The following is a 26,955-nucleotide window of genomic DNA, read 5'->3' on the forward strand; positions in this document are numbered from 1 at the left end:
ATTATCTTCAGCACCAGTTTCATCAGGGATGAACGTACAGCAGTGTTCCTAAATAACAACAACAATGTAAGTAAAGAGTTTGAGGAACATTTCCTAACATGTCAGCACGACTCATTAGTGGAAAAGTTTCTTCCATCTCTCGGAGATCCTCTCCAGTCCGTTGTAGCCAGTCAGTTTGGGCTAGTCATCTTCTTCAGGCCCGTGGCTGGTGAGTAGGCGTCAGGTGAGTTCTTCAGCGGACAAAGGTTTTGATACTGTCCGACTTCCGGCCTACTCAGGGTCTGGAAAGTTTCCCACTAGCCTGCACTGTGACTGGTGGACGCACGTAGATCGTTCAGCAATCTTTACTGCTGTCGGGGTCGCGATCTGGACAACAAAGGGGCCGTCCCAACTAGGGATGGGCGGTATGGACTAAAAAATGTATCATAATACATATAATATAATTTCTGGCATTTATCCCGATAACGATAAAAATGACGATAAAAATAATACCAAAAAAAAGTATCTTTCTTTCTTTCTTTCTTTCTTTCTTTCTTTCTTTCTTTCTTTCTTTCTTTCTTTCTTTCTTTCTTTCTTTCTTTCTTTCTTTCTTTCTTTCTTTCTTTCTTCCTTTCTTCCTTCCTTCCTTCCTTCCTTCCTTCCTTCCTTCCTTCCTTCCTTCACGCAGAACCATAAATCAGCTTTTACACAAAAACGTCATCAACGGGAATTTATCGTTTTTACCGCGAGATAACAAATTCTTACTGTGGGGAATTTTTTTGACGGTTTATTGTGAACGGTAAAATATCGCCCATTCCTAGTCCCAACAGGGTCATGACCACGTTTTTTTCGTTTCACCAGAATCAGGATCTGGTCACCTGGTTTCAGCAATTCCTGCTTAGGAGAGAGAGGAGAAAGCGGCAGCTTACAAGAACTTTGAACATCTGTTCAGCAAACAATTCACTCATCCACATCGAGAGTGGATCTGCCTTCTCGGTTTTCTCTTGCCATGGCTCTCCTGAGCCTTAGCTTAACAGTGCCATTAGTTCGTTCCACTCGGCCTGCTCCTACAAACATTTTTTAAGTAGGTATTTGAATACTTATATTTTGTGTACTATACCCTTCCTTCCCTCCTGTTGAGACATGGGACTTCCCATGGCTCAATTTAGCCACCAGGGGGAACAGGTTTTCTTGTCAACTGATTCCTCCCCAGATAAGTAAGTGGTTCTCCCACTTCTTGACCTTTGCACCCTGGCAGGTCGGGGGTCTGACTTAATGATTCTCTAGGGTCGGTTATCTCTATGTCTCTCAGATCCGCCCCGCCATCACCTAACGCACTTCTGCAGAAGGGGGAGAGGAAGGCAACAGGGGCAGAGCCCCTGACAGCAAATGCTTCCCAAAGTTCCCTCCTCCTGCATGATGGTTTTATTAAGAAACTTGACAGGAACTGACCAAATATGGACAGTGAACAGTAGACAATGGGTGGAAGTGATAACGTGTGATTGAATCCTGACATTACAGTAGACAGATGTCACCAGAACAGTCCAAAACCCTGAGTAGATCAGGAAGTGGCTGCTGTGACTTCTGTTAACAAAGCATGTGACAGTTTCATAAGGACAAAAACAAGTTTAGAGGTTAATCAACCTCACATATGGCTCTTTCAACGTTTTGGGTTGCCGGCCCCGGCCGTAATAAGTCTCCTTTAAGCTCCAGCGTTTATATTGATCCCTCTCTCTCTCTCTCTCCTGCAGGGAGGCATCGCCTTCGTGGCGATCAAAGGAGCGTTCAAGGTTTATTTCAAGCAGCAGCAATACCTGAGACAAGCTCACCGCAAGATCCTGGACTTCCCGGAGCAGGAGGAGGCCTGAGAGGAGGAAGAGGAGGAGGAGGAGCAGGAGGCCTGAGAGGAGGAGGAGCAGGAGCAGGAGGAGGCCTGATGAGCTGGAGGAGGAGGAGGAGGCCTGAGAGGAGGAGGAAGAAGAGCAGGAGTAGACCTGAGAGGAGGAGCAGGAGGAGGAAGGACGGACTCTAGGGAGGAGGAAGAGCCGCTGAAACGGACTCAGAATCAGCGTCACACACACACACACACACACACACACACACACACACACACACACACACACACACACACACACACACACACACACACACACACACACACACACACACACACACACACACACACTCTCCTCTCTTCTCCTGGAGAAACATTCAGATAAACGATTCCCCTTCACCTAAAACTCCAGCCGCTTGTGTGGCGACGGATCAGAGAACAGAAACAGAAACAGACTGGAGCATGTTTGCAGTTAGTGTGCAGTTACACACACTTACACACAAAAAAAACACACACACACACCCCCCCACCCCCCCAGAACTGGATGTGCTTCTATCATGTAACTAATACTTTAATGTCAAATTAACGTATTTTAAGAAAACCGTACGGGGCATGTGTAGTAAGAAGGTTTTATAAAAAACACAAAACAATAAGATTGTTTTTATAATGTTTATTTCACCGGTTGGAGCAGGTGTCGGTACTGACCCATGAACTCGGGTCAGAGTGTGGAATGTATCACCGATAAAACCGGGAAATGTAACGAAGAAGAAGAAGTCACTCGATCCCATACTAAAGTTCAGACCTACACTGCAAAAACTTGAAATTTAACAAGAATATTTATCTTATTTCTAGTTAAAATTTCTCATTTTTAGTCAAAAAAATCTCATTACACTTAAAACCAGAGTCATTACTGGGAAAAAACAACAATTTTCACCTGTTTCAAGTAGATTTTCACTTGAAATAAGTAGAAAAATCTGCCAGTGGAACAAGATTTTTTTGCTTGTAATGAGAAGATAAATCTTGTCCCACTGGCAGATTTTTCTACTTTATTTCAAGTGAAAATGTACTTGAAACAGGTGAAAATTGTCAAATAGGTTATTTTTTCTGGTAATTACTTACTTTAAGTAGATGTGAGATGTGAGATGTGAAATGAGATTTCTTTTTGACTAAAATTGAGACATTTTGTCTCATTTTTAGTCAAAAACTATTTCATTACACTTAAAACCAGACTCATCACTGGAAAAAACCAACAATTTTCACTTAAAATAAGTAGAAAAATCTGCTAGTGGGACAAGATTTTTTTTTGCTTGTAATGAGAAGTGAAAATTTCAAGTGAAAATTTACTTGAAACAGCAGAAAATTGCCAAAAAACAAGTTATTTTTCTGGTAATGACTCTTGTTTTAAGTGTAATTAGATTTTTTTTTGACTAAAAATGAGACATTTTAACTAGAAATAAGACACATATTCCTGTTAAGATGTTGAGTTTTTGCAGTGCAATCCCCATCAGACGTGTTTTAGGAGCTTTATTGTTTAGTCTTTTTTTGTTCTCAAGCCTTCGGAAGTGTTGGTTTGGTTTCCACCATCCCAGAACGCTCCCCAGCGCCGGAGAGACGACGTTTTCCTGACGTAGGACTGGTTTTCTCACCACACGCTGATAGAAGACACAGACTGGTTGTTTTTGGTTTCCCCTGTTGGAGTTTTATCGCCGCGCTGACACCGGCGCTGAGCAGAAACACCGGCGAGACGCAGCTCGACCTTCAGCCGGACGTTGGTGGAAATTAAAGAGTCAGTTCAACCCAAATAAGCCATAATCTTCCTGCTGAAATAACTTACCCATAACAGTCGGCACTGCAGAGCCAAGTGTGATTTTAGTGCATTGCAGCGTGGGAAGATTCACCCACGATAAGAATGTTTAAGTATTTTTTTTTTTAATTACCGGTAATTGGCACAAGCTGTTAAAAAGGATTGTAGCTCCTATAATGTAATTATTTCCTGAAAATGTTATAAAATTTGCACTTAACTCAATCAGAAATTTAATAAAATATCCTGACTGATATTGTAATAACATTTTTACCGATAATGTAATACCTTATTACATTATTGGGAATTTATTACATTTTCAGGGGGTCTCTTTTTTTTTTTCCAAAATAAATAATGTAATATACATGTTAATTTTCAGTCCAGAGTTCTACATTTTGTGTTTTAAGTATCTAAGAATGTTATATACGCTGGATTTAAAACACCAGAATGACTATAGCACTGCAAAAACCCAAAATCTTACCAGGAATGTCTTATTTCTAGTCAAAAAATCCCATTACACTTAAAACAAGAGTCATTACCAGAAAAATAACTTATTTGACAATTTTCACCTGTTTCAAGTAAATTTTCACTTGAAATAAGTAGAAAAATCTGCCAGTGGAACAAGATTTATCTTCTCATTACAAGCAAAAAAATCTTGTTCCACTGGCAGATTTTTCTATTTATTTTAAGTGAAAATCTATTTGAAAAAGGTGAAAATAGTTTTTTCCAATGATGAGTCTTGTTTTAAGTGTAATGAGATTTTTTTTTTTAACTAAAAATAAGAAATATTCCTGGTAAGATTTGGGGTTTTTGCAGTGTAGGACGAGTACCATGTAATAAAATCCCAATAAGGTATTACATTATCTGTAAAAATATTACAATATCTGTCAGGATATTTTATTACATTATTGGGTTTTATTACATTTTCAATTCAGTTAAGTGAAAATTTTATAACATTTTCAGGAAATTATTACATTACTGCTACAAGGATTTGTGTGGAAAGAATCCGAGTTTGTTCTTCAAGAGTCCGACTTGAGCCACATGAAGTCGTCTGCAGGTGAGAATGGTTTGATTCATGTACAAATGTCTTGTTTTTGAGACGTATAAAGAAGCCAACAGTATCTGTAAATGTGAGCGAGCTGTAAAACGCTTCAGACTTCCACCGTGTCATGTTCTGTGAATAAATGTATTTTTTTTTCCAAAGTCTGTGAAGTGCTGGAGTCGGAACACGAAGGAAAACTGGGCAGCGACACATAGTTCCCATTCAGATGTTTAATTAAAAACACACAGAGACCAAAACTTGAAATCAGCACACGATCCCAAACCAGCAAACATTCAGAAATATGAGGGAAAAAAAGTTTATTTTCTACACGTAAATCACGCGATACTTGGGCCGGAAATGTGCTGCTGGTTCGTCTTTGGGGTTTAAGGGGAAAAAGAAAAACAGTGCCTTTTGACAAATTTAACACCCACAAAGAAAACTTGTTTTGATCTGGTTGAGATCTGGTAAAATGCTGGAAAACAGTGAAGAAGCTTTCGCCACAGAACAAATCACACAAATCTAAACGCTGACATTTAATCCTTTTGAAACTAAAGCAGCTTTTGCACGAGTGAACGAGGCCTGAGACGAATACGGAGGAGGAGGAAGAGTAGCTCCTATAACGTAATAACGCCCTAAAATGTAATAAAATATCCACTTAACTCAATCGAAAATGTAATAAATTCATCAATAATGTAATAAAATATCCTGACTGATATTGTAATAACATTTTTACCGATAATGTAATACCTTATTACGTTATTGGGAATTTATTACATGGAACTCAGAGTCTGCAATTTAACCCACACTGCAAAAACTCAAAATCTTAACAAGAATATTTGTCTTATTTCTAGTTAAAATGTCTAATTTTTAGTCAAAAGAAAATCTCTTTACACTTAAAACAAGTCATCACTGGAAAAACTAATTTTCACCTGTTTCAAGTAGATTTTCACTTGAAATAAGTAGAAAAATCTGCCAGTGGAACAAGATTTTTTTGCTTGTAATGAAAAGATAAATCTTGTTCCACTGGCAGATTTTTCTACTTATTTTAAGTGAAAATTTACTTGAAACAGGTGAAAATTGTCAAATAAGTTATTTTTCTGGTGATGAGATTTGACTAAAAATGAGACATTTCAACTAGAAGAAGGTAAGACTTTGGGTTTTTGCAGTGCAAAAGTCATTCTGGTGTTTTAAATCCAGCGTATATAACATTCTTAGATACTTAAAACACAAAATATAGAACTCTGGACTGAAAATGAACATATATATATATTACATTTGTTTTGGAAAGAAAAAAAAGACCCACCGGAAAAAGTAATAAATTCCCAATAATGTAATACCTTATTACATTATTGGATTTTTGATTAAGTGCACATTTTGTTTCATTTTCAGGCGTTATTACATTATAGTTGCTACAGGGATAAAGAGGTTTGTGCAGCGATGGTTTTAGCACCTGAGAGAGAAAGAGTCGTCTCTCTGGATCGGCTGCTGCTCTGACATCAGTTTATTGCTTAGGAACAACTGCATATATTTATATCTAAAACAAATACATTGAAAGGCAAGCCTTTTTTCTTTTATTTCTTTGACATCTATTATTCCTCTGCTCGCCGTCGGAGCGTCTCTAGCCCGGATCATGTGAACAAAGTACAAACATAGATAAATGTAAAATGTTTTTATTACCAATAAAACTGTTTTAAAAGAGAAGAGACAGCATGGAGTTTCCCCTGAGGTGTTTCATTCCCATTCTACTTTACAATACAATAAAAACCTAAAAGATCTGAGCATGAGTGGTTAGTGGTTTTGTTTTTTAAAAAAAGGGGAAGAAAAAAAAAAAAGAAAGTAAAATCACTCCTCAAAGGTCCCAACATTTTACCACTTTACAAGCAAACATTTCAAAACAAGCCGGGATGAAAAAACCATCGCAGGTTCGGAAATGCTGAAATCTGACCGAGTGCATCGTTTCAGTAGTTACAGGAAAATAAAATGAACAAATAAAGAATCTTCATGAAGCCCAACGTTCCCGGTTCATCCCGACCAAACAAGCAGCTTTAAAACAAACCAAACTCTTCCTGGGAAGTTCCCGTGCAAAGGAATGCGGCGCTCGCCTCTTTTTCTTTTAGTCGTTTCTACTTTCTCTAAAACAGCCGACAGAATTGAAGCAGTTTCAGCTTTTTAGAGTCTGGTAATCCCACCATCATCATCATCATCATCATCGCAGCTACTTAAAACAACGTCTCTAACTTTGTGATTCTTAAGGAGCTTCTAGTGGTTGAAGCCCAACATTCACCCTCTCACTCACACATTCACCCTCTCACACTCATGCAGCTCAGCCGGCCCAGCGTCTCCCTGGTGGAGGTGGAGGTGATGAAGGTGTTGAGATGTGTACGGGGCAGACACGGCTCACAGTTTGGCAGCCATGAAGTTGACGTGCGGCTTGGCCAGAGGAAACAACGGCAGGTTCCTCTTGAAGTCGGTCATGTCCTGGACCAACGACGGCTGGAGGAGACGAGGAAGAGAGGAGGAGAGGAGGAGTTATCAGCAGTACTGGAGTTGAGGGGGGATGAGGGAGGATGTCATCCCCCCCTGAAATAAAAACGGTCCAAATCATCCCCCCTGTAAAACTGCCATCCCCCCCTTTCCATCCCTTATGTCATTTCATCAATGAATGTGGAATTACTGCTATTTCAACATTTAGAGCCATCACCAGAAAAATAACTTATTTGACAATTTTCACCTGTTTCAAGTAAATTTTCACCTGAAATAAGTAGAAAAATCTGCCAGTGGGACAAGATTTATCTTCTCATTACAAGCAAAAAAATCTTGTTCCACTGACAGATTTTTCTACTTATTTCAAGTGAAAATCTAGTTGGTGATAAAGGTTCGTTTGCGACGATATTTAGTCATAATTTTCGTTGAAGAAACCAACTTTCCGTACCTGGGGCAGGGACGGGGCGGGGGCCAGGTTCACGTCGTTCTGAGCAGGAAACTCTCCCACGATGGGACCTGGAGACACAAGAGAGAGTCACACGTCAGTGCAACACCGAACCACTACCAGCGTAACAGCGTAACTCCACCCCCGTCCTCAGATACTTACAGGAATCCATCTCCCGGGACAGCACGTGCACCGAGACCTTGTGTCGTTTTGCAGCCTCCACCGTCAGACGCTCCTGTGGAAACACGGAGGTTAAACATTTACAGAATCATCAAGGATCGGTCGGAGCTGCACCGGGACCTCCAGGCTGATCCTGGATTTCATTTTTCATTCAAAAAATAAAACAAACAATTCAATACAAATACAAACACAAATGTTCATAAATTGTGAATGAAAAGGGAGCAGAAAGAAGAAGAATCTTATCTAATCTGCTCCTTTTTCCAAAGAAAAAAATTCACAAATAACAAATTAAAAAATTAAAAAACAACAACTAAGTAAATAAAAAAATAAAATATAATTACCGCCGGCTATGGTTATGTCAATCAAACTTAACTAACATATTTCATTATATTTACATATGGATCAGATGGGACTGAGGAAAACAGACGTGACATTAGAAAAGCATCAGCTTTGTTCTAGTCAGGGTCCAGATAAAGCTGTTTCTCCACCTGCAATGGAGCTTTTCCACTAGAACAGGGGTCGGCAACCCAAAATGTTTTAGAGCCATATTGGACCAAAAACACAAAAAACAAATATGTCTGGAGCCGCAAAAAATGAAAGGTCTTGTATAAACCTTATGTCGAAATGTCGAAAAAAAAAGTCAAAATGTGGAGAAAAAAGTTAATATTTAGAGAAAAAAGTCAAAATGTTGAGATTAATGTTGAAGTACAATCTCGAGAAAAAAGTCGAAATGTTGAGAAAAAAGTTGAAATGTCGAGAAAAAAGCCGAAATGTCGAGATTAAAAAAGGAAAAAAAGGAAGAAAAAAAGAGGAAAAAAAGGAAAGAAAGAAAGAAGAAAAAAGAAAAAAAAACAAGAAAAGAAAAAAAGGAAAAGAGAAAAAAAGAGAAAATAAAGACAAAACAGTTTCTCTTAAGAGAAAAAAAGAAAAAAGGGGAAAAAAAGAAGGAAAAGCAAAAAAAACAAGAAAAGAAAGAAAAAAAGGAAAAAAAAGAGAAAAAAAGAGAAAAGAAAGAGAAAAAAAGACAAAAAAAAGAAAAAAAAGAAGAAAGAGGGGAAAAAAAGGTGAAACATTTTTGAAAAAGCTCCAGGAGCCACTAGGGCGGCGCTAAAGAGCTGCATGCGGCTCTAGAGCCGCGGGTTGCTGATTCCTGCACTAGAACCTACTCAGCCCGACTCCACTCGCCTTTACGTTTCTCCACCATGCTGCCAACAGGTCATTTAAGCTTCCCGTTGTCATGGAAACATTCATGGAAAACACACCTACCCTCCCACCTGGCAGATTGTTACAATTATACTACTGGACAACTTTCTTTAATAAAAAGTATCTCTCCACAAATAAAGTCTGTTTTTTCCCAGATAAATGAGTGGAAATCAGTTTACAAAGGAAATGCAGGTCAGTGTGACTCTGCAGTGGTTTTAAAAGCCCAGATGTTTATTGATCAGATTAACTGGAGTGAAGTTAACACTCACCCGGTAGAAGAGCAGGACGTTGTCCTTGGTCAGAGTCTTCAGATGAGACACCTCGATGTTATCTGTGGTAAAGAGACGTGTTAGTGACGTCACCGCTGTGAAGATCAATAACTGTTACCTAGGTAACCTAAACCTGGGAGTATTGATGCTGCAGGTGTGAGATGTTGATGAACAGTCCGTGAGGCGTGTGGTGAGTCACTCCCTGAACCTCCGTGTTGAGCAGGAAAAACTCAAAATCTTAAGAATATTTGTCTCATTTCTAGTTAAAAAGTCTCATTTTTAGTCAGAAAATCTCATTACACTTAAAACAAGAGTCATTAACAGAAAAAATAACTTGTTATTTGACAATTTTCACCTGTTTCAAGTAGATTTTCACTTAAAATAAGTAGAAAAATCTGCCAGTGGAACCAGATTTTTTTGCTTGTACGAAGAAGATAAATCTTGTTCCATTGGCAGATTTTTCTACTTATTTTAATTGAAAATTTACTTAATTTACTAGTTTTTGCAGTGAGGGTTTTAGATTAAACTGAATCACAACCATCACGACACTCCGGGAGAGGAATGTCTTTTTTATTGAATGTGTGTGTGTTTGTCAATTGATTTTTGTTCTAAAAAAAAAAATAAAAAAATAGGTCAAATAGAAATTCCGATCATCAATGGAAAGAGGGGGATTGTACAGAAGAGAATCAGGGCCAGGCAGGAGAAAAAATATTAGAGGGGAAAAAAGTCGAAATGTCGACATTAATGTTGAAATACAATTTAAAGAATAAAGTCAAAATTTCGTGAATAAAGTTGAAATACATTTCGGCTTTTTTCTCGAAGTACATAATGAAAAAAAATCTTCCTCTAAAATATTTGTATTTTTCTCCTGCCTGGCCCTGATTCTCTTCCGTACGATTGGTTCTCAGACAAAACAGAAATTCAAAATAAATAAATAAATAAAAGACGGATGACTAAAGTGTTGGTGTGATAATCCATGATGTGGTCCATGAGTAAATCTTTCCATTGTGTTTATTTCAGTTCATCATAGTTTTCTTGGCGATAGTTGAAGCTGCAAGGATTCATTTATTGTTTGGATTTGTCACATTTATTGGAGATAAGGGGATGTGATTTAACAGTGACTTTGTGACCTCAGACCAAACGGCGTGACTGAAGCGTCTGGTGGTTTTATCTGCAGTTACTACATACTTCAGATGAAAATCCCATTTTAAACATTTCCTATCATGTGAAGTATATTGTATTTTATTAACTGTAATTACAGAGATACACGTTTTGGCAAATTTGATTCCAGAGAAATTGATGGGTCCTGTTCCCATTTTATTGTCGGTATAGAGAAGGTTTTGTCTGAATGTGAGATAATTCTGTATTTTGAGTGAAGTTTTTTTGTTGATTTAATGTTAATTAAGTCTGATCCTGATGAAGGAAGATTCAGGTTAGTGGTTTGTCTGTCAAATGAAGCTTGAATTGCTGATTTAAGTTGTAGTTATTCTAGAAATTGTGGCATCTTGTCTTGTATATGCTTGTATACGCTTCTGTTTTTTTGTTTTTGACCATGTATTCTGACTGCCACAGATGCAAAAAGAATTTACACTGCATAAAACTCAAAATCTTAACAAGAATATTTGTCTTATTTCTAGTTAAAATGTCTCATTTTTAGTCAAAAAATCTCATTACACTTAAAACAAGACTCATCACTGGAAAAAAACAACAATTTTCACCTGTTTCAAGTAGATTTTCACTTGAAATAAGTAGAAAAATCTGCCAGTGGAACAAGATTTTTTTGCTTGTAATGAGAAGATAAATCTTGTCCCACTGGCAGATTTTTCTACTTATTTCAAGTGAAAATGTACTTGAAACAGGTGAAAATTGTCAAATAACAAGTTATTTTTCTGGTAATGATTTTTTGACTAAAAATGAGACATTTTAACTAGAAATAAGACAAATATTCCTGGTAAAATTTTGAGTTTTTGCAGTGCACTCATAGATTTAGCAATAAATCTGAGTTATCGTTTTACAGAATAAGCTTAAGAAAGACAAATGGACAAATGAATGGAAAGACAACAGTACATTTTTCTGGTAATGACACTCGTTTTAAGTGTAATGAGAATTGTTTGACTAAAAATGAGACATTTTAACTAGAAATAAGAAATATTCTTGGTAAGATTTTGAGTTTTTTGCAGTGTAAACCGGACCCCGATTCCCCGCCCGTGGGGGGCGACGATCTCTCACCTCGGTCAAAGTTGTACTGCTGGGAGATGATCTCCCCCCAGTGCTTGGCACACTCGGCCGACAGCTTCTTGGGCTTGTCCAGGCGGCGGATGGCCAGGGCCTGGATGTGTTTCTGGAAGGCCTCGTCGCTCATCTCCTCCAGCAGCTTCTCCATGGCGTGGAGGAACGCCTCCACCCGGCTCTCCAGGTAGTGGGGAGCCTTCTCCGACTGGATGATGAAGCGCAGGCCCTGCACGCCGTTGGCCCGCCGGGGCCCGCTGAACACGATGTAACCTGGGGGTCATTATTTTTTATGTTTTATGTAAGTTAGTTAGCAGGCAGAATAGTGGTAGGATCACCAGGGGAACAACAAGTGGTAACTGTAAGGTTGAACGCCGTAAGACCTCCTTTGGGCAGTCAGTGTTCTCTATAAAGGGCTCTCAAATGTGGAACACACTGCCAACTGAGATAAAAACTACTCAAGATTTTAAGGTTTTTACTAAAAATGTCAAAGAGTGGTTGAAGCAAAATCAGAAATGTACGCATTTTTAATCACCTGTAACCGCTAATAGGGTGCTCTCTTGCAAGCTGAGAATTGTAAATAGGATATAGCTTTGCATGTTGAAAATTGAATGTATTTTTGTATTCTTTTCCTCCTTTCTTTCGTTTTCTTTTACTGGAAACTAGCAATAGCTATACTCTCTGTATGCAGAACATCAGTCACATTGGCTTGTTTGTAATGAGTGAATGTGATCGCATGTAAACCTGCATTGTCCCTCATGACGTCATCTCTGTGCGCGCACTCTGTCCTCCGTTCAGTGAGCTCTTCAGCCGTATACTCCGGCTCAAAACGGTAAGGACGTCCATCATATTCAAAGTCGTCGTCCACAACCTCAGAATTTGACAAATATTCAGACATGTTTCAAATAACTAACAGTAAACTAACAGTAGCGAACTCCAGCTGTACACAGAGCTGTGTCTGCGATGCGCGCACAGAGATGACGTCATGAGTTCAGAGGTCTTGTTTACAAACTGATTTCCTTGTTACACACACAGCCCCGGATGTAGACAACAGGTCCTGGAAGCAGATCAAGTGATTCATAAAAGAAATGAAGAGTTTCGCGGCCATCATGTGTTATTTAGACCCTGCATCGTCTGTGTCCCGCTGTGCCCCGTTCACTACCATTATATGGAGAAGCGGCTCGCACAAAACCCCCTAATATCTTCCGAAGGACTCCAAATGACACCAAACACCTCTGGGTGAGTATACGACCATAAAAAATGCCAGAAATAAGGTCCAGGGTGTAAAAAAACGAACTTTCCCTTTAAAACGAGTCCATATTTCTAACGTTGGCGGCTGGTTTTCCCCCCGTGACCCTGGACCCGTGTGGAAGTGTTGAGTTCTCACCGAGCTGCTCCTTGGTCCTCAGCGTGTTGAAACACGGCTCTGAGATGATCTGGCAGAAAAGCTCCAGCAGCATGTTCTCCTGCGTCGTCTGCATGTCCGTCTGGTAGTAAATCTCGATGCCGCAGTTGTTGTGGACCTCGTTCCTCTGCTGGTAGACGTACCAGCCGCCTGAGGAAACAAACGCTCAGTTAAACACAGCAACAACGCTCAGTTACAGACACAACAGACGGAAACAAAGGACATTTGTAAATAAAAGAAAGTTGTTGATGCAAGTGACCAAGCTGGAAGCCAACGGAAAGAAAATTATTTTTCTCTTTTATAGTAAAATGAAAAAAGATTTCCATCTTTATCAAACTGAATTGTTCAGATATTCTGTAAAATATAACTGTCATTTGTATTTCTGTCCATTTGTCCTGTCTCCCCCTTTTTAATTTAATTTGTTGACGTTTATTTCATCTTTTTTTAGTTTCTTTTACATGGTTATTTTATTTAGCCTACATTGTTCTGGTATGATTAGATTCTGTATGATCTTGGTATTGCTTTTACTTTGATATTTACAGATGTATTCACTTAATTTATTTACTTTTTAAGTGTTGAAGTGAATCTCCTGTTTTTGCCCAGACAGCCACTGTTGTAACGCATCCAAGGAAAAGACCAGATGTGTGTTTTTAACCATGAGTCTGTGAGTTTTTCTACGGGAAACGTTGATTTTATTATGTAAAGCACTTACTACTGTATGAAAAGTGCTGTATAAATAGAGTTTGATTTGATTTTAAATCAGGATGTAGAACAACATCAGCAGATCATTCATGAATGCATCATTTCCTGGAGCCTGAACCCACTTGAACCTCTTTCAGCTCAACGGCGTTGATTAGAGTTCAAGTTCAGACGGATCGGTGGAAACACGTGTCACATCAGCAACAACGTTCTGCTCAAAAGTGACATCTCTTTAAAGTGGAGCTGCTCCAAACTCGCCTTTCATCTCAACTTCAGCTCTGAGTAGAAAGTGGAGCGGACGTTAAACCTGGTGTGTGTTTCCTTATTGTGTTCAGAATTATTTTATTATTTGTCTTTTCCCTTCTTTCTTGGAAACATATGCTGGCATGTGTTCTCATATGTACATGCAATTTTTTATTTGTTTATTTTTTATTTCCTATTTTGTTGATTTCATTTAATTTTTTTCTTTTGTTTTTGCCTTTTCTTAAATTATAAAACAGGTATTCTTTGCACAAACTTGTATTACTTGATGCACAAACATACGGTAATGAGAAATAATGTTAATAAAAAAAATATTAAAAAAATAAAATGCTCAGACTTTTAGTCGACTGAAACTTGACACGACTAAAGGAGAATGAACGTGACTAAAACTGATAAAAACTACAATGATAGCTGGACCCAAAGACTAGACTAAAACTAGAATTGAAACAGTCTGACAGAAACAGTAGCTGCTGTTGAAGCTGCGAGGGGAAAAGTGCAACGACGGCCTTTTCCACTCAGAGACCGCTCTGTTCCTCCCAGGGAAACGTGTTTGGATTTAATCAGATCTTTATAAAACGCAGGAGGGCGTCACTGATGACGGAGCAGGAACTCTGTTCAGTTACCATGGAAACAGAGGTAAACGCCAGGATGATGATGCTGAACAGAGCTGTGTGTGTGTGTGTGTGTGTGTGTGTGTGTGTGTGTGTGTGTGTGTGTGTATATGTATATGTATATATATATATCTCACCGTCTGGAACCTGGACTTCCCTGTAGCGGATCAGCTGGCTGGGCAGGAGGGGTTTGGTGTGAGCGTGTTCGATCAGCGTGTCCTCCAACATTTGTATCATTCCAAGAGCCGACTAGAGACAATCAGGAGGGAAAACTAAACACGTTAGTCCCTAAACACTTTCACCAACTTTACCCTTAAAAAAGACAAAGTTTTCAAACACACTGCAAAAACTCAAAATCTTACCAGGAATAGATTTCTTATTTCTAGTTAAAATGTCTTATTTTTAGTCAAAAAATCTCATTACACTAAAAACAAGAGTCATTACCAGAAAAATAACTTATTTGACAAAAAGTTGAAATTTCGAGAACAAAATCGAAATGTCAAGATTAAAAAAGGAAAAAGGAAGAAAAAAAGAGAAAAAAAGGAAAAAAAAAAAGGTCAGACATTTTTGAAAAAGCTCCAGGAGCCACCAGGGCGGCGCTAAAGAGCTGCATGCGGCTCTAGAGGCGCGGGTTGACGACCCCTGGATTAGTGTATCGTTACACCCATAGTTGAAACACCATCATGGTAAGGAGGCATCAACATTCGAAGCCGACAGTTAAACCGAGCACAAACCTCTTTGGTGATGTTTCCATGGAGCAGAGCTTCAATGTGTAACCGTGACAACAGCTGAGGGATGAAGGCCTTCAGGCGTGGGAGCGTTACATCTGGAAAACAGATAAAACACAGTCAGGGAGCAGTTAGTAGTAGTAATTTATTAGTATAGTATAGTTCTCATAAGCTGCCATCAAAAAGGTAAAAAACCACAGAATAACTGCAGCAACTTTGTGTCGTTTTACTGTGACGTTCGATCAGGATTAAGCTGCTCTGTTCCTTCTGAACCTGGGAGGTTTAACTAAGAGCTTTGTGTCTCTCATCGATAAAACTGACCACGTGTTAGTAACAGAGGGCCGATGGCGGGTCGTACACTTCAACACAGACAGAATAAGCTCTCGGACCTCGACCCTGCAGGTAAAACCCAGTCCAAGTGTCCAGGGTAAAAACTAGTGTTGTCCGATCACGGCATTTTCAAAACATCGGTTTCGGCCAAAAAAGTATGGGGACATACCTAGTTATTAATGTTTTTAATATATATTAAAGCGTTTTATATATCGTTGTATTTAACGTCACTTCCGGCCGCGAAACTAACATGGTTTCCATGTTTGAATTGTGAAATGTTCTATCTGTTCATGTTCATTAAGCTGCTGCTCTTCATTCATCCATTCAGAATGTTGCACTAAGGTTAAGCCAAAAAGTATTTTAATTTTCTTGTGTTTGTGAGTTTAACTGGTTATCATTCAACTACCTCTTTTGAAGTTAAATTTATTTAATACATTTTTTTTATTTTTCTTCCGACGAATTGAGGGCCTTTTTTCCCCCTAAACGTGCCCCAAAAATTACCACATTTTTCACCAAGCCAGGCCTGGTGAAAAATGTGATATTTAATGGTTTGAATTAATGGGCGTGGCCTAATGGCTCAACAGCGCCCCCTAGAAAACTTTGTGCCTCAAGCCCCACAATACGGTTTGATGTACATGCACGAAAATCGGTACACACCTGTATCATGTCACAACTTAAAGAAAAGTCTCTTGGCGCAATGGCCGAAACCCAACAGGAAGTCGGCCATTTTGAATTAATCGTGTAATTTTGGCGAAATTTATGCCATTCCTTCGGCAGTTAATACGGCCCGAACCGTAACGTGAACCCAGGTGTGTTATACATCAAAATGTGCATCTTGATCCTGCGACAACGCACATTACTTTTCTCAGTCAAAAGCGTTACCGTGGCGACGATAGACGCCAAAAAGCGCCCCCCCTTCATCTGATTGGTCCATATTTGATAGTTCTTACTTTCTGCCCTAACTTTTGAATGGTTTCACATAAAGACTCGTGGGTGGTGTCATCGGACTCGGTTTTGAGTCCTTGACCTTTATTGGTGGAAATTGCACTGTTGTTTGTGTTGTATTTATTTATTTTTTGTTATTATTTTGTCTTTTGTTTCTTTTCTTATTTTAATTTTTATATTTTCTATGACATATGATATGATATAGTGAGGAAGGGACAGGACTGGCTGTTCCCTCTCAAACATTATTTTAATGTTCTTTATTTCTTGATGAGACTGTTAAATTGTTTTGCTTTTTTGGATAAATAAACAATTGCATCTAATTTGATCTGACATCTACTACACAATCCACGGTTGCTCAGATCTGGTGTGGCTCTGCATGTGCTTTGTATTTCACTCAAGTCTGAATCAGAAAAAGTGCAACACCTTTAAGACAAAAGAGTAAAAGAGGATCCGTATCTCACCATCCAGGGCTTCCCTGAGCTCGTCTTTGGTCCAGGCGACCTCCGTCATCAGCAGGCGGAGATAATACATGGCGTGTTGATGAGGCTGCTCGGCCCGGAAGTTATTCAGAGACCGCATGTACTGAAGGAGAAAGAGAGGAGACAGTTTAAAACCCGCTAAAGAACCGGAACAATTCAATTTACCGTATTTTCTGGACTATAAAATGCAAAGTAAATGCAAAGAAGAATACGCTACTTCTTCTTTAGCAGATAGAAGTAGAAGCAGATTTCAAACAGATAAATAAATAAATAAATAGCGGTTATTTTCTCTTGGTTCTGCCCCGTTTTAATCAGCAAAGTTGCTGTCGTGTTAAAAGACACTGTTACACTGCAAAAACTCAACATCTTACCAGGAATATTTGTCTTATTTCTAGTTAAAATGTCTCATTTTTAGTCAAAAAATCTCATTACACTTAAAACAAGAGTCATCACCAGAAAAATAATTTTCCCCTGTTTTAAGTAAATTTTCACTTGAAATAAGTAGAAAAATCTGCCAGTGGAACAAGATTTCTCTTCTCATTACAAGCAAAAAAAATCTTGTTCCACTGGTAGATTTTTCTACTTATTTTAAGTGAAAATCTACTTAAAACAGGTGAAAATTGTTGTATTTTCCAGCAATGAGTCTTGTTTTAAGTGTAATGAGATTTTTTTTTTTACTAAAAATGAGACATTTTAACTAGAAATAAGAAATATTCTCATTAAAATTTTGAGTTTTTGCAGTGTAGGAAAGGATCTATTTAGGTACAAACATGTACATCATTTACAGTTCAAAATCCTTCTGTACATGTAGTAAATATCTAATCTAACAACGTAAATATCTGCGGCTTGCATATCTTTTTTTTATTATTTTTTAAAAAATACAGCGGATGCAGGTGCAGCTTATAGTCCAGAAAATACGGTAGCTTTTTTTCGTTGGATTGCGTTGAAACGTACGGCTTCTTTGATGATGTCAAAGCGCTTCTCGTCGATCTCAAACGTCGCCATCTTCTCGATGATCTTCTTCAGGATGATGTGCTGCTTGTCGTTGTAACCTTTGACTGACAGCTGTGAAACAGTGATGGGAGAAAAGTTTACGGAAACGGCCGGAAGGTGAAAAGCCAGAAGCGTGAAAGTGAAAGCCAGTGTTTGATCGAGTCCCAGTCTGAAGGTTTAAATGTGTCAGCGGCCGCTCAGCAGTGAATGGAGGACTGATTTGCACCTATTTGAGCAGAGATGGCTGGCAACTGTCCAAACTAAATATCCATGTATATGGAATAAGAGCTTTCAAAAAGATGTGTCCATGTTATTATGGACTATTTGTAATGATAAACATTTGTATGAAAATAAAAAAGGTTTACCCAAAATTGTGCTGTCACACAAATCTGATAAATTATTAGGGTTAGGTTTGTTTTTATGAAAGTATGAATCTAAAAGTCTTATGAATACAACTCTAATTTCTACGAGTCTTCACTGTGAGCATGAATTCAAGTTTGTGGCTACGAGTCGAAAAACTGTTGAAATGACGTCACAGGCAGAAACGGGGGAAAGAAATCGAACCCTGAACGATGCTCCGAAGTAAATAACCCATTCAACATTTATTTATTTTCATTTATTTCATGAAATTGTAGTGTTTTAAATAATATACAGTTCATGCTTTAACTTACAAGCTAACGACAAGCCAGTTAGTGCTTGCATTAGCTACTAGCATTAAAAGTTGGCTTAAGTTAACTAATTAGCACTAATGAAGACAAAAACAAAACTAATTTGAGATATAATGTTGACCAAAATATGGCATTTAATTATTTAACGTTAACTTAAACGTTAACTTGTGCCAATTGCCGTATAGATCGGTCCATTTCGTAAATAACTGCACTGACCGAGAACAGACAGCAAAGAGGAATTGAAACTGAACTTATACACTTAACATTATATATATATTATAAATACAGGACTTTCTCAGAAAATTAGAATATTGTGATTTTCTGTAATGCAATTACAAAAACAAAAATGTCATACATTCTGGATTCATTACAAATCAACTGAAATATTGCAAGACTTCTATTATTTTAATATTGCTGATTATGGCTTACAGTTTAAGATTAAGATTTCCAGAATATTCAAATTTTTTGAGATAGGATATTTGAGTTTTCTTAAGAAGAAATTAGAGTTGTATTCATGACTTTGCACTCACAGCTTTTAGATTCATACTCACATAAAAACAATCCTAACCCTAATAATTTATCAGTCGTGTGTGACGGCAGAATTTTGGGTAAAACTTTATTTACATACAAATGTTCATCATTACGAATAGTTCTAACATGGACACATCTTTTAGAGAGCTATCTTACTCCATAAATGTACCAATTAAGATGAATTTTCACATCACTACATACCTTAAAAAAATATTCAAACGTGTCCCTAAAATATTTCAAACTTTGACTTGTCCACCTAAAGACTTTCACATTTAAGACAGTTTCCTTGTTTATGCAAATTATAATTTTTATAAAAATGGAAGAGCTCAATCAAGGTTATTCAAAGCTTCCGTTTTTGCAACGTCATGAAAACTTTAAAGACCTTGATGAGTCAGCGAAGCCTCTCAGGCTCATCACATTTCTCCCCACGGTGACTCCTGTTCAGAAATAATTCCCCCTGACATCGTTGACCTCCAAACGGCCGAACGGCCAGCGATCCTGCTGACTCAAATACAAACGCTGAGTGTTTAAAGGCGTCTCCGAGGACACGTCAGTCACGACCAGTACTGGAGTTGAGTAAATATGAATAAAAACAGTCCAAATCATCCCCCCTGAAATAAAAACGGTCCAAATCATCCCCCCTGTAAAACTGCCATCCCTCATGTCATTTCATCAATGAATGTGGTTTTACTGCTATTTCAACATTTAGAGTCATCACGAGAAAAATGACACCAGAAAAATAACTTATTTGACAATTTTCCCCTGTTTCAAGCAAATTTTCACTTGAAATAAGTAGAAAAATCTGCCAGTGGAACAAGATTTATCTTCTTATTACAAGCAAAGAAATCTTGTTCCACTGGCAGATTTTTCTACTTATTTCAAGTGAAAATCTACTTGAAACAGGTGAAAATTGTTGTTTTTTCCAGTGATGAGTCTTGTTTTAAGTGTAATGAGATTTTTTTTTACTAAAATGAGACATTTTAACTAGAAATAAGACAAATATTCTTGTTAAGATTTTGAGTTTTTGCAGTGATCCATTTTACTTATCCTGTGAAGGACAGAGTCATATTGATAAGTTCAGAAAAGTGTTTTTTATTGTTGTGTTTTGATGTATTTGATGTAAGCCCAGTGGATATTTAAAGCTTACAGAAGGCTGCATTTAACTGCTGCTATGTCATTCCTGCAGTATTTCTGCAGGTGTTTTGGTCACTGCTATTATTTGTAATATATTATATTATTTGTAATCAGCACAAATTATCTGTCCCCATATGATAAAATCCACCATCCCCCCTGATTGTTTTTACAACTCCAGTACTGGTTAGACTTCACTGCTGAGGGAAAAGCTGGTGAATGTGGGTTAGCGAGTCCCGGCAGAGGCAGCAGGAAAAACCAACACAAGGAAATTAGAAAAGAGCGGAAAAAGAAACAAACTGTCAACCGGCCGGCTACGACAGTTTGTTTATGGGTCATTTGTTAATTTGTGGTGCAATATGAGATATCAAAACACACTCACACACTTGTGCAAACAGCTGTGATCAGAAAATGGAGGTAAAAAAGAAGTTAGAGGCTCAATTCCAGGGAAAAGGGACCTGGATGGTTGTCAAACTCCCAGCGACTTCTTAACTGGCATGAATTAACGAATGTTTGAGATCAAACATTCGTTAACTGTTTGATCTCAGGCCACGTTTCCACGTAGCCACGTATTTACAAAAAACGGATATTTCCCCCTCTACGTTTTGAAAAATACCATCATTTCCAGGAACCTGCATAAATATCTGTTAAGGTGCTATGAGCAGCCAAACCTACAGGGGGCAGTGTAACGAGAAGATAAAGTCATGCTAGCCAATCAGAATCCTGGAAAAAAACAACAAATGACACGAGTAACTTCCAGTTACTTCCAAGATGAACGAGAGTCTTTCGTTTGGAGTGACAGAGAAATGGAGTCACTTCTCGACATTTCGACTTTTCTCAAAATTTGGACTTTTTTCTAAAAATTTTGAATTTGGACTTTTTTCTAAAAATTTTGAATTTGGACTTTTTTCTAAAAATTTGGACTTTTTTTCTAAAAATTTTGAATTTTGACTTTTTTTCTAAAAAATTTGAATTTTGACTTTTTTCTAAAAAATTTGAATTTTGACTTTTTTCTAAAAATTTTGAATTTTGACTTTTTTCTAAAAATTTTGAATTTTGACTTTTTTCTAAAAATTTTGAATTTTGACTTTTTTCTAAAAATTTTGAATTTTGACTCTTCTCAAAAATTCGACTCTTTTCTCAAAAATTCAACTCTTTTCTCGACATTTCTTTTTTTTTTCTCAAAATTTCTCATAATCGGATATTTCCCCCTCTACGTTTTGAAAAATACCACCATTTCCAGGAACCTGCATAAATATCTGTTAAGGTGCTATGAGCAGCCAAACCTACAGGGGGCAGTGTAACGAGAAGATAGTCATGCTAGCCAATCAGAATCCTGGAAAAAAACATCAACAAATGACACGAGTAACTTCCAGTTACTTCCAAGATGAACCAGAGTCTTTAGTTTGGAGTGACAGAGAAGTGGAGTTACTTTTAAGTGTGACTTTAGAATATAAAACAGGTAAAACACAAGAAAATATTGACGGTGGCCAAACCAATTGTAAACACAGGTCGCACACATGACGCTGCACTGCAAAAACTCAAAATCTTACCAGGAATATTTGTCTTATTTCTAGTTAAAATGTCTCATTTTTAGTCAAAAAATCTCATTACACTTAAAACTAGAGTCATCACCAGATAAATAACTTATTTGACAATTTTCACCCGTTTCAAGTAAATTTTCACTTTTTTCCAGTGATGACTCTTGTTTTAAGTGAAATGAGATTTTTTTTGACTAAAAATGAAACATTTTAACTAGAAATAAGACAAATATTCCTGGTAAGATTTTGAGTTTTTGCAGTGCGGTGACGTTTCTGTCTCATAATGTGACGTTCTGAAGCCTAAATGTCCGTTTCTCTCCGTTTACAAGCAAACGTGAAGACAGAGTTTTTGCAAATCTCCACTTTGGCCGGAGTTTTCAGAAATTATGGTTTTTGGAGACTTTGAGCTTCGTTTTCGTGTAAACGAACGGCCAAAACTGTTGGTTTTTGCTTTGTGTAAACGGGGCCTTAAAGCCACTACTCCGTACGGCAGCGCCGACAATCTCTCCTACAGTATTTCAGACCGTCACCTCGTTGATAGACAAACTGACTCCCAGTTTCCAAAAGACACAAAGGCAGAGACTGAGAAACGGTAAAGAGCAACTGGTTTTAATCAAATCATAACCTCAAGAACTGGATTGTTTCACAGGCGAAGACTCACGGCCCCAGAGTAAATGTTAGTAATGCCAAAGCGAGTTTAACCTTGGAACCAAAGAAAACTGAGCAGAAACGTTTCTGCTCCGACTACTTTCTGGCTCGTCCCAGTAACACTGGACGGATCTCGTGTGTGTTACAATAAAAGCAGCAGATTTAAGTTCTCAAATGGTTCTTAATGTCAAATGTACAAGTGCCTGTCAGGTTGATGAATAAAAGGCTTTTTTGAACATGTGTTTTTAATAAAAGCCCAAGGTCTTACAAGGATGCTTTCAGAGATTATAGAGGGAATGTTCATGACGTCACAGATGAGACTTCACAGCATTTTACGCTCACTGAGTGTCAGAAAGACTGAGTGTCAGAAAGACTGAGTGTCAGCGTAAACCTTCAGTTTGAGCAACTGGAAAACATCTAAAATGGGAAAGAGCTGTTGTGCGATCGACTGTACACTGCAAAAACTCAAAATCTTACCAAGAATATTTGTCTTAGACCCCATCCACACGTAGCCGGGTATCTGCTAAATCGAAGAAATGTTCCTACGTTTGGACCCGTCATCCACTTGAAAACGCAAATAAACGAATGTTTAAAAAACTCCGGGCAAAGTGAAGATTTTTGAAAACTCTGTTTATGTAGAGAAGATAAATCTTGTTCCACTGGCAGCTTTTTCTACTTATTTCAAGTGAAAATTTACTTGAAACAGGTGAAAATTATCAAATAACAAGTTATTTTCCTGGTAATGAGTCTTGTTTTAAGTGTAATGAGATTTTTTGACTAAAATTGAGACTTTTTAACTAGAAATAAGACAAATATTGCTGGTAAGATTTTGAGTTTTTGCTGCAGTGCGTTTGCTTCTAATTTGAGGCGTGACAAAGAAACGTGTGAGATTTTTTCCATCCAAACTCTAAAAGTTTGTCTGTTTGTGAAAGTATTTAGGGATTTTTTTGCCATTTTTGCTGATGTTTTGCCACTCGGTGTGAGTAAGGGGCCGTGGTCCAGAGGGGAAGTGACGTCAATGCATTCCCTCTATAATAGTAATGACATTAAAGTCGTGTGCAAACAAAAATATCTCTATATGTGGATAAACAGGACAGAACTTCACACAGCCAAACTAAGCGCAGAAAGCCAAGGCTGACCCGTCACCGCCACACAGCTTTACTTACGATGATGGCATTCATGCCCGAGGCCACGCCGTACACCAGCCCGGCCAGGCGGGCTGCATATGTATACTCTCTTAAATCATCCTTCAGTAACCTGAGCAACAAGTACGTCATGTTGCAGTGCAGGGGATCTGCGTAAAGGTAGCGACTAATGGAGGGAAGAACAAAATAAAACAAAAAACAGGTTGGTCTACGATGAGGCACAAAAACTACGACGGAGTATTAGGGCGAAAAATAAGACAAAAAAAATTGGAAATTACGAGAATCAAGTCATAATGTTGCGAGAATAAAGTCGAAATAAAATAAAGTTGTAATATTATGAGAATAAAGTCGTAACATTACGAGAATAAAGTGGTAATATTACGAGAATAAAGTCGTAAAATTACGAGAATAAAGTGGTAATATTACGAGAATAAAGTGGTAATATTACGAGAATAAAGTCGTAATATTAAATATATAAATATAACTTCACAAGATGCTCAATATTCAACATTTTAACACACTCTTCCTGTTAGAGTTCTCATAAATTAACACTTTATTCTCGTAATATTACGACTTTATTCTCGTAATATTACAACTTTATTCTCGTAATATTACCACTTTATTCTCGTAATATTACCACTTTATTCTCGTAATATTACGACTTTATTCTCATAATATTACAACTTTATTCTCGTATTATTACCACTTTATTCTCGTAATATTACCACTTTATTCTCGTAATATTACGAGTCGTAATATTACGAGAATAAAGTCGTAATATTACGACTTTATTCTCATATTATTATGACTTTATTTTCGTAATTTCCCTAATACTCCGTCGTAAAAAACAAAGCAAAAAAAAACAACCAAAAAAACAAGACAATGCACATGTAAAAGAACGATAAGAAGAGTATGTATATGCAGCCGCTTGACCAGCTTTCTGTCCCGCAAACAAATACCGCTGCTCTCAGATCAACTTCAATAACCCATTCAATTTTTGTCCGACTCTAAAGGAGAAAATAAATGATGGCATATGAGGGAACCTCTATTACGGTAGTTGGTGGAGGTGAATAAAGCCTGAATTATGGTTCCACGTTAAACCAACGCAGAGCCGACGCCGCGACGCCGTTGCCGCGACGACGTTGCCGCGAAGCAACGCCTTCGTGAATCTTTCGGACTTCTCCGTCACTCCATTTCTCCGCGGTGCGATACTATGGAGGTAGATTTGAGTCTTATTTATTCAATAAAAAAAAAAGATTGCTTCAATCAAGTTGTCCGTTTATATTTTATGAGTTTGGTTTAATTATTTTATTGAATGTATTTGTTGTTGTACGGCGACCTTGAGTGCCATGAAAGGCGCCCTATAAATAAAATGTATTATTATTAATATTAATAATCATCAAAAAATATATTTTCAAAAGAAAATCAATCAAAAAAAAAATTTTTAATCAAAGAAAAAAAGTGTTTGAATGCAAACAAATATTTGAGACTCAAAAAAATACATTTGAACACTGTTTTTCTTTGATTGGAAATGTTTTATTCGATAGAAGTGAAGTTTTTTTGTTTGTAGTGTTTTTTGTGTTTGGGCCACATTTGTGTCTTTATCATTTAATCAAAAAAGAAGTTGCTCCAAAAAGGAAAAAAACATTTCAATAAAAGAAAATCACTTCAATAAAAAAAAAAAACGTTCAATCAAAGAAGAAAAGTGTTCGAATGCAAAAAAATATTTGAGACCCAAAAATTGCATTTGAACACTTTGTTTTGGATTTAAAATATTTTTTTTCGATTTGAAATTATTTTTTATTTGATTGAAGTGAAAAAAGTTTTGAAGTCTTTTTTTTTTTGATTAAATCATTTGGTGTTTTTGGCTGTAGAAGACAAAAATCTACCTCCATACAATACGCCTTGATACTTGGTTTAGTTTCTGGTTTTTCCGGTCACAGTGAATCAAAGAGATAAGGACAACTATAGTGAAAAAAAAAAAAAAAACAACCAGTCACACACACACGAAGAAAAGAGCGCTGAAAGTTCACGACTGCTGCGGCGTAGGTTTAACGCAGAACCAGAATTCAGCCTTAAGGAGGAACAACGAACGGCGGAAGAATGAACATATAGACAGAACAGAGACTAACCTAACCAAACCTGGGTTGGAAGGTCTTGGAAATGCATCTTAGTCCACACGGGTTGGTTTTGTTAAGCTCTGATTACACAAGCTGAGAAATAAATAATGTAATAATTAATAATTAATGTGACCCGTGAACCCAGGACTGGCTAAGCTGCCGCTGCTCCGGCCGGAGGTGATGAGTTCAGGATGGGGGAACGTGAGGGCAAAGAGAGCCATGAATACTTACATACATCCCATAGACGGTATTTTGCAGGTCATAGTTCAAGCCGGCTAGCTCGGCTGCATATGCATACTCGTTGAGAGAGTCCTTGAGGAGCTCCAGGTACAAATACGCCATGTTACAATGCAACGGGTCCACGTATGCAAACGGGCTGCAGAGAGAATTGCAGGGGTCACACAGAAGGACGGGTCTCTACACTTTCTCCTGACAGCAGATGAGGCTGCAGGTCCACGTTTCTGAACATTAACATACGATTTACTGCTGCACACGGGACTGTAATTTATGGAAGCATATGAGGGCCTATTTTCAAATGAAATGCTTTTTCATTTTAAGAATGTGGCTGCATTATTTGACTCAAAAATCAAATTATATATATATATATATATATATATATATATATATATATATATATATATATATATATATATAGCGTTTTAATTTTCTTCTTCAAGACTGCTTATTCTTGTACTTAATTCAAATTAAAAAGAAGACATGTGAGATTTAATTTTAATAGTTACCAATATTCAATTTTAAATCTAAAATGTGAAAATTTAAATGCATTTGCAGAAATGCTTTTTCATTTTAAGAATGTGGTTGCATTATTTGACTCAAATAAAATTAAGAATAAATCATCCAATTTGAATTGCCATTGTCTTCTTTACGCTGCACATTTGATGTCATAATCAAAAAGAAAACAAAGAGGACATTGCTTTTTCTCTTTCAAGCTCTGCCCGCAAAAGAGTGGTCAAAATTAAAAAACTAATTTCCAATCCCAGAGTCAAATGAGTCAAATAATGCAGCTACATTCTTAAAATGAAAAAGCATTTCTGCAAATGCATTTTAATTTTCACATTTTAGATTTAAAATTGAATATTGGTCACTATTTGCTGAGGCATGATTTGAAAATTAAATCTCAAACATCTTTTTCTTTTTAATTTGAATTAAGTACAAGAATAAGCAGTCTTGAAGAAATTAAAAAAATTTAAATGCAAATCGGATTATATATTATTAATTCGATTTTTGAGTCAA

At 37.4% G+C, this 26,955-nt stretch overlaps 2 protein-coding genes across 3 annotated transcripts in view; one reads left to right on the plus strand and one right to left on the minus strand.

Moving 5' to 3' along the window:
* Nucleotides 1-4,817, plus strand: part of marchf5 (membrane-associated ring finger (C3HC4) 5) — a 38,292-nt gene extending 33,475 nt beyond the window's left edge. Inside the window, exon 6 of the mRNA XM_061745552.1 lies at nucleotides 1,731-4,817. Within this exon, the coding sequence (XP_061601536.1) occupies nucleotides 1,731-1,847 (117 nt within the window). The 3' untranslated portion in view covers nucleotides 1,848-4,817. The remainder of the gene's footprint in view (nucleotides 1-1,730) is intronic.
* A 1,493-nt stretch (nucleotides 4,818-6,310) lies between these two features.
* Nucleotides 6,311-26,955, minus strand: part of ide (insulin-degrading enzyme) — a 54,870-nt gene continuing 34,225 nt past the window's right edge. Inside the window, exons 15-25 of one of the 2 annotated variants that reach the window (XM_061745551.1) lie at nucleotides 23,603-23,747; nucleotides 17,879-17,989; nucleotides 16,907-17,027; nucleotides 15,177-15,268; nucleotides 14,580-14,691; nucleotides 12,854-13,021; nucleotides 11,467-11,739; nucleotides 9,238-9,299; nucleotides 7,748-7,820; nucleotides 7,589-7,656; nucleotides 6,311-7,149 (exon numbers count right to left, since the gene is read on the minus strand). In XM_061745551.1, coding sequence (XP_061601535.1) covers nucleotides 7,054-7,149; nucleotides 7,589-7,656; nucleotides 7,748-7,820; nucleotides 9,238-9,299; nucleotides 11,467-11,739; nucleotides 12,854-13,021; nucleotides 14,580-14,691; nucleotides 15,177-15,268; nucleotides 16,907-17,027; nucleotides 17,879-17,989; nucleotides 23,603-23,747 — 1,321 coding nt within the window. In that variant the 3' untranslated portion in view covers nucleotides 6,311-7,053. Of the gene's footprint in view, nucleotides 7,150-7,588; nucleotides 7,657-7,747; nucleotides 7,821-9,237; nucleotides 9,300-11,466; nucleotides 11,740-12,853; nucleotides 13,022-14,579; nucleotides 14,692-15,176; nucleotides 15,269-16,906; nucleotides 17,028-17,878; nucleotides 17,990-23,602; nucleotides 23,748-25,932; nucleotides 26,078-26,955 lie in introns of both variants that reach the window. The other variant, XM_061745550.1, reaches the window with a different exon arrangement.

Source organism: Cololabis saira, chromosome 17 (genome assembly GCF_033807715.1).
Source record: "Cololabis saira isolate AMF1-May2022 chromosome 17, fColSai1.1, whole genome shotgun sequence".
In the NCBI taxonomy this organism is placed as follows: Eukaryota; Metazoa; Chordata; class Actinopteri; order Beloniformes; family Belonidae; genus Cololabis; species Cololabis saira.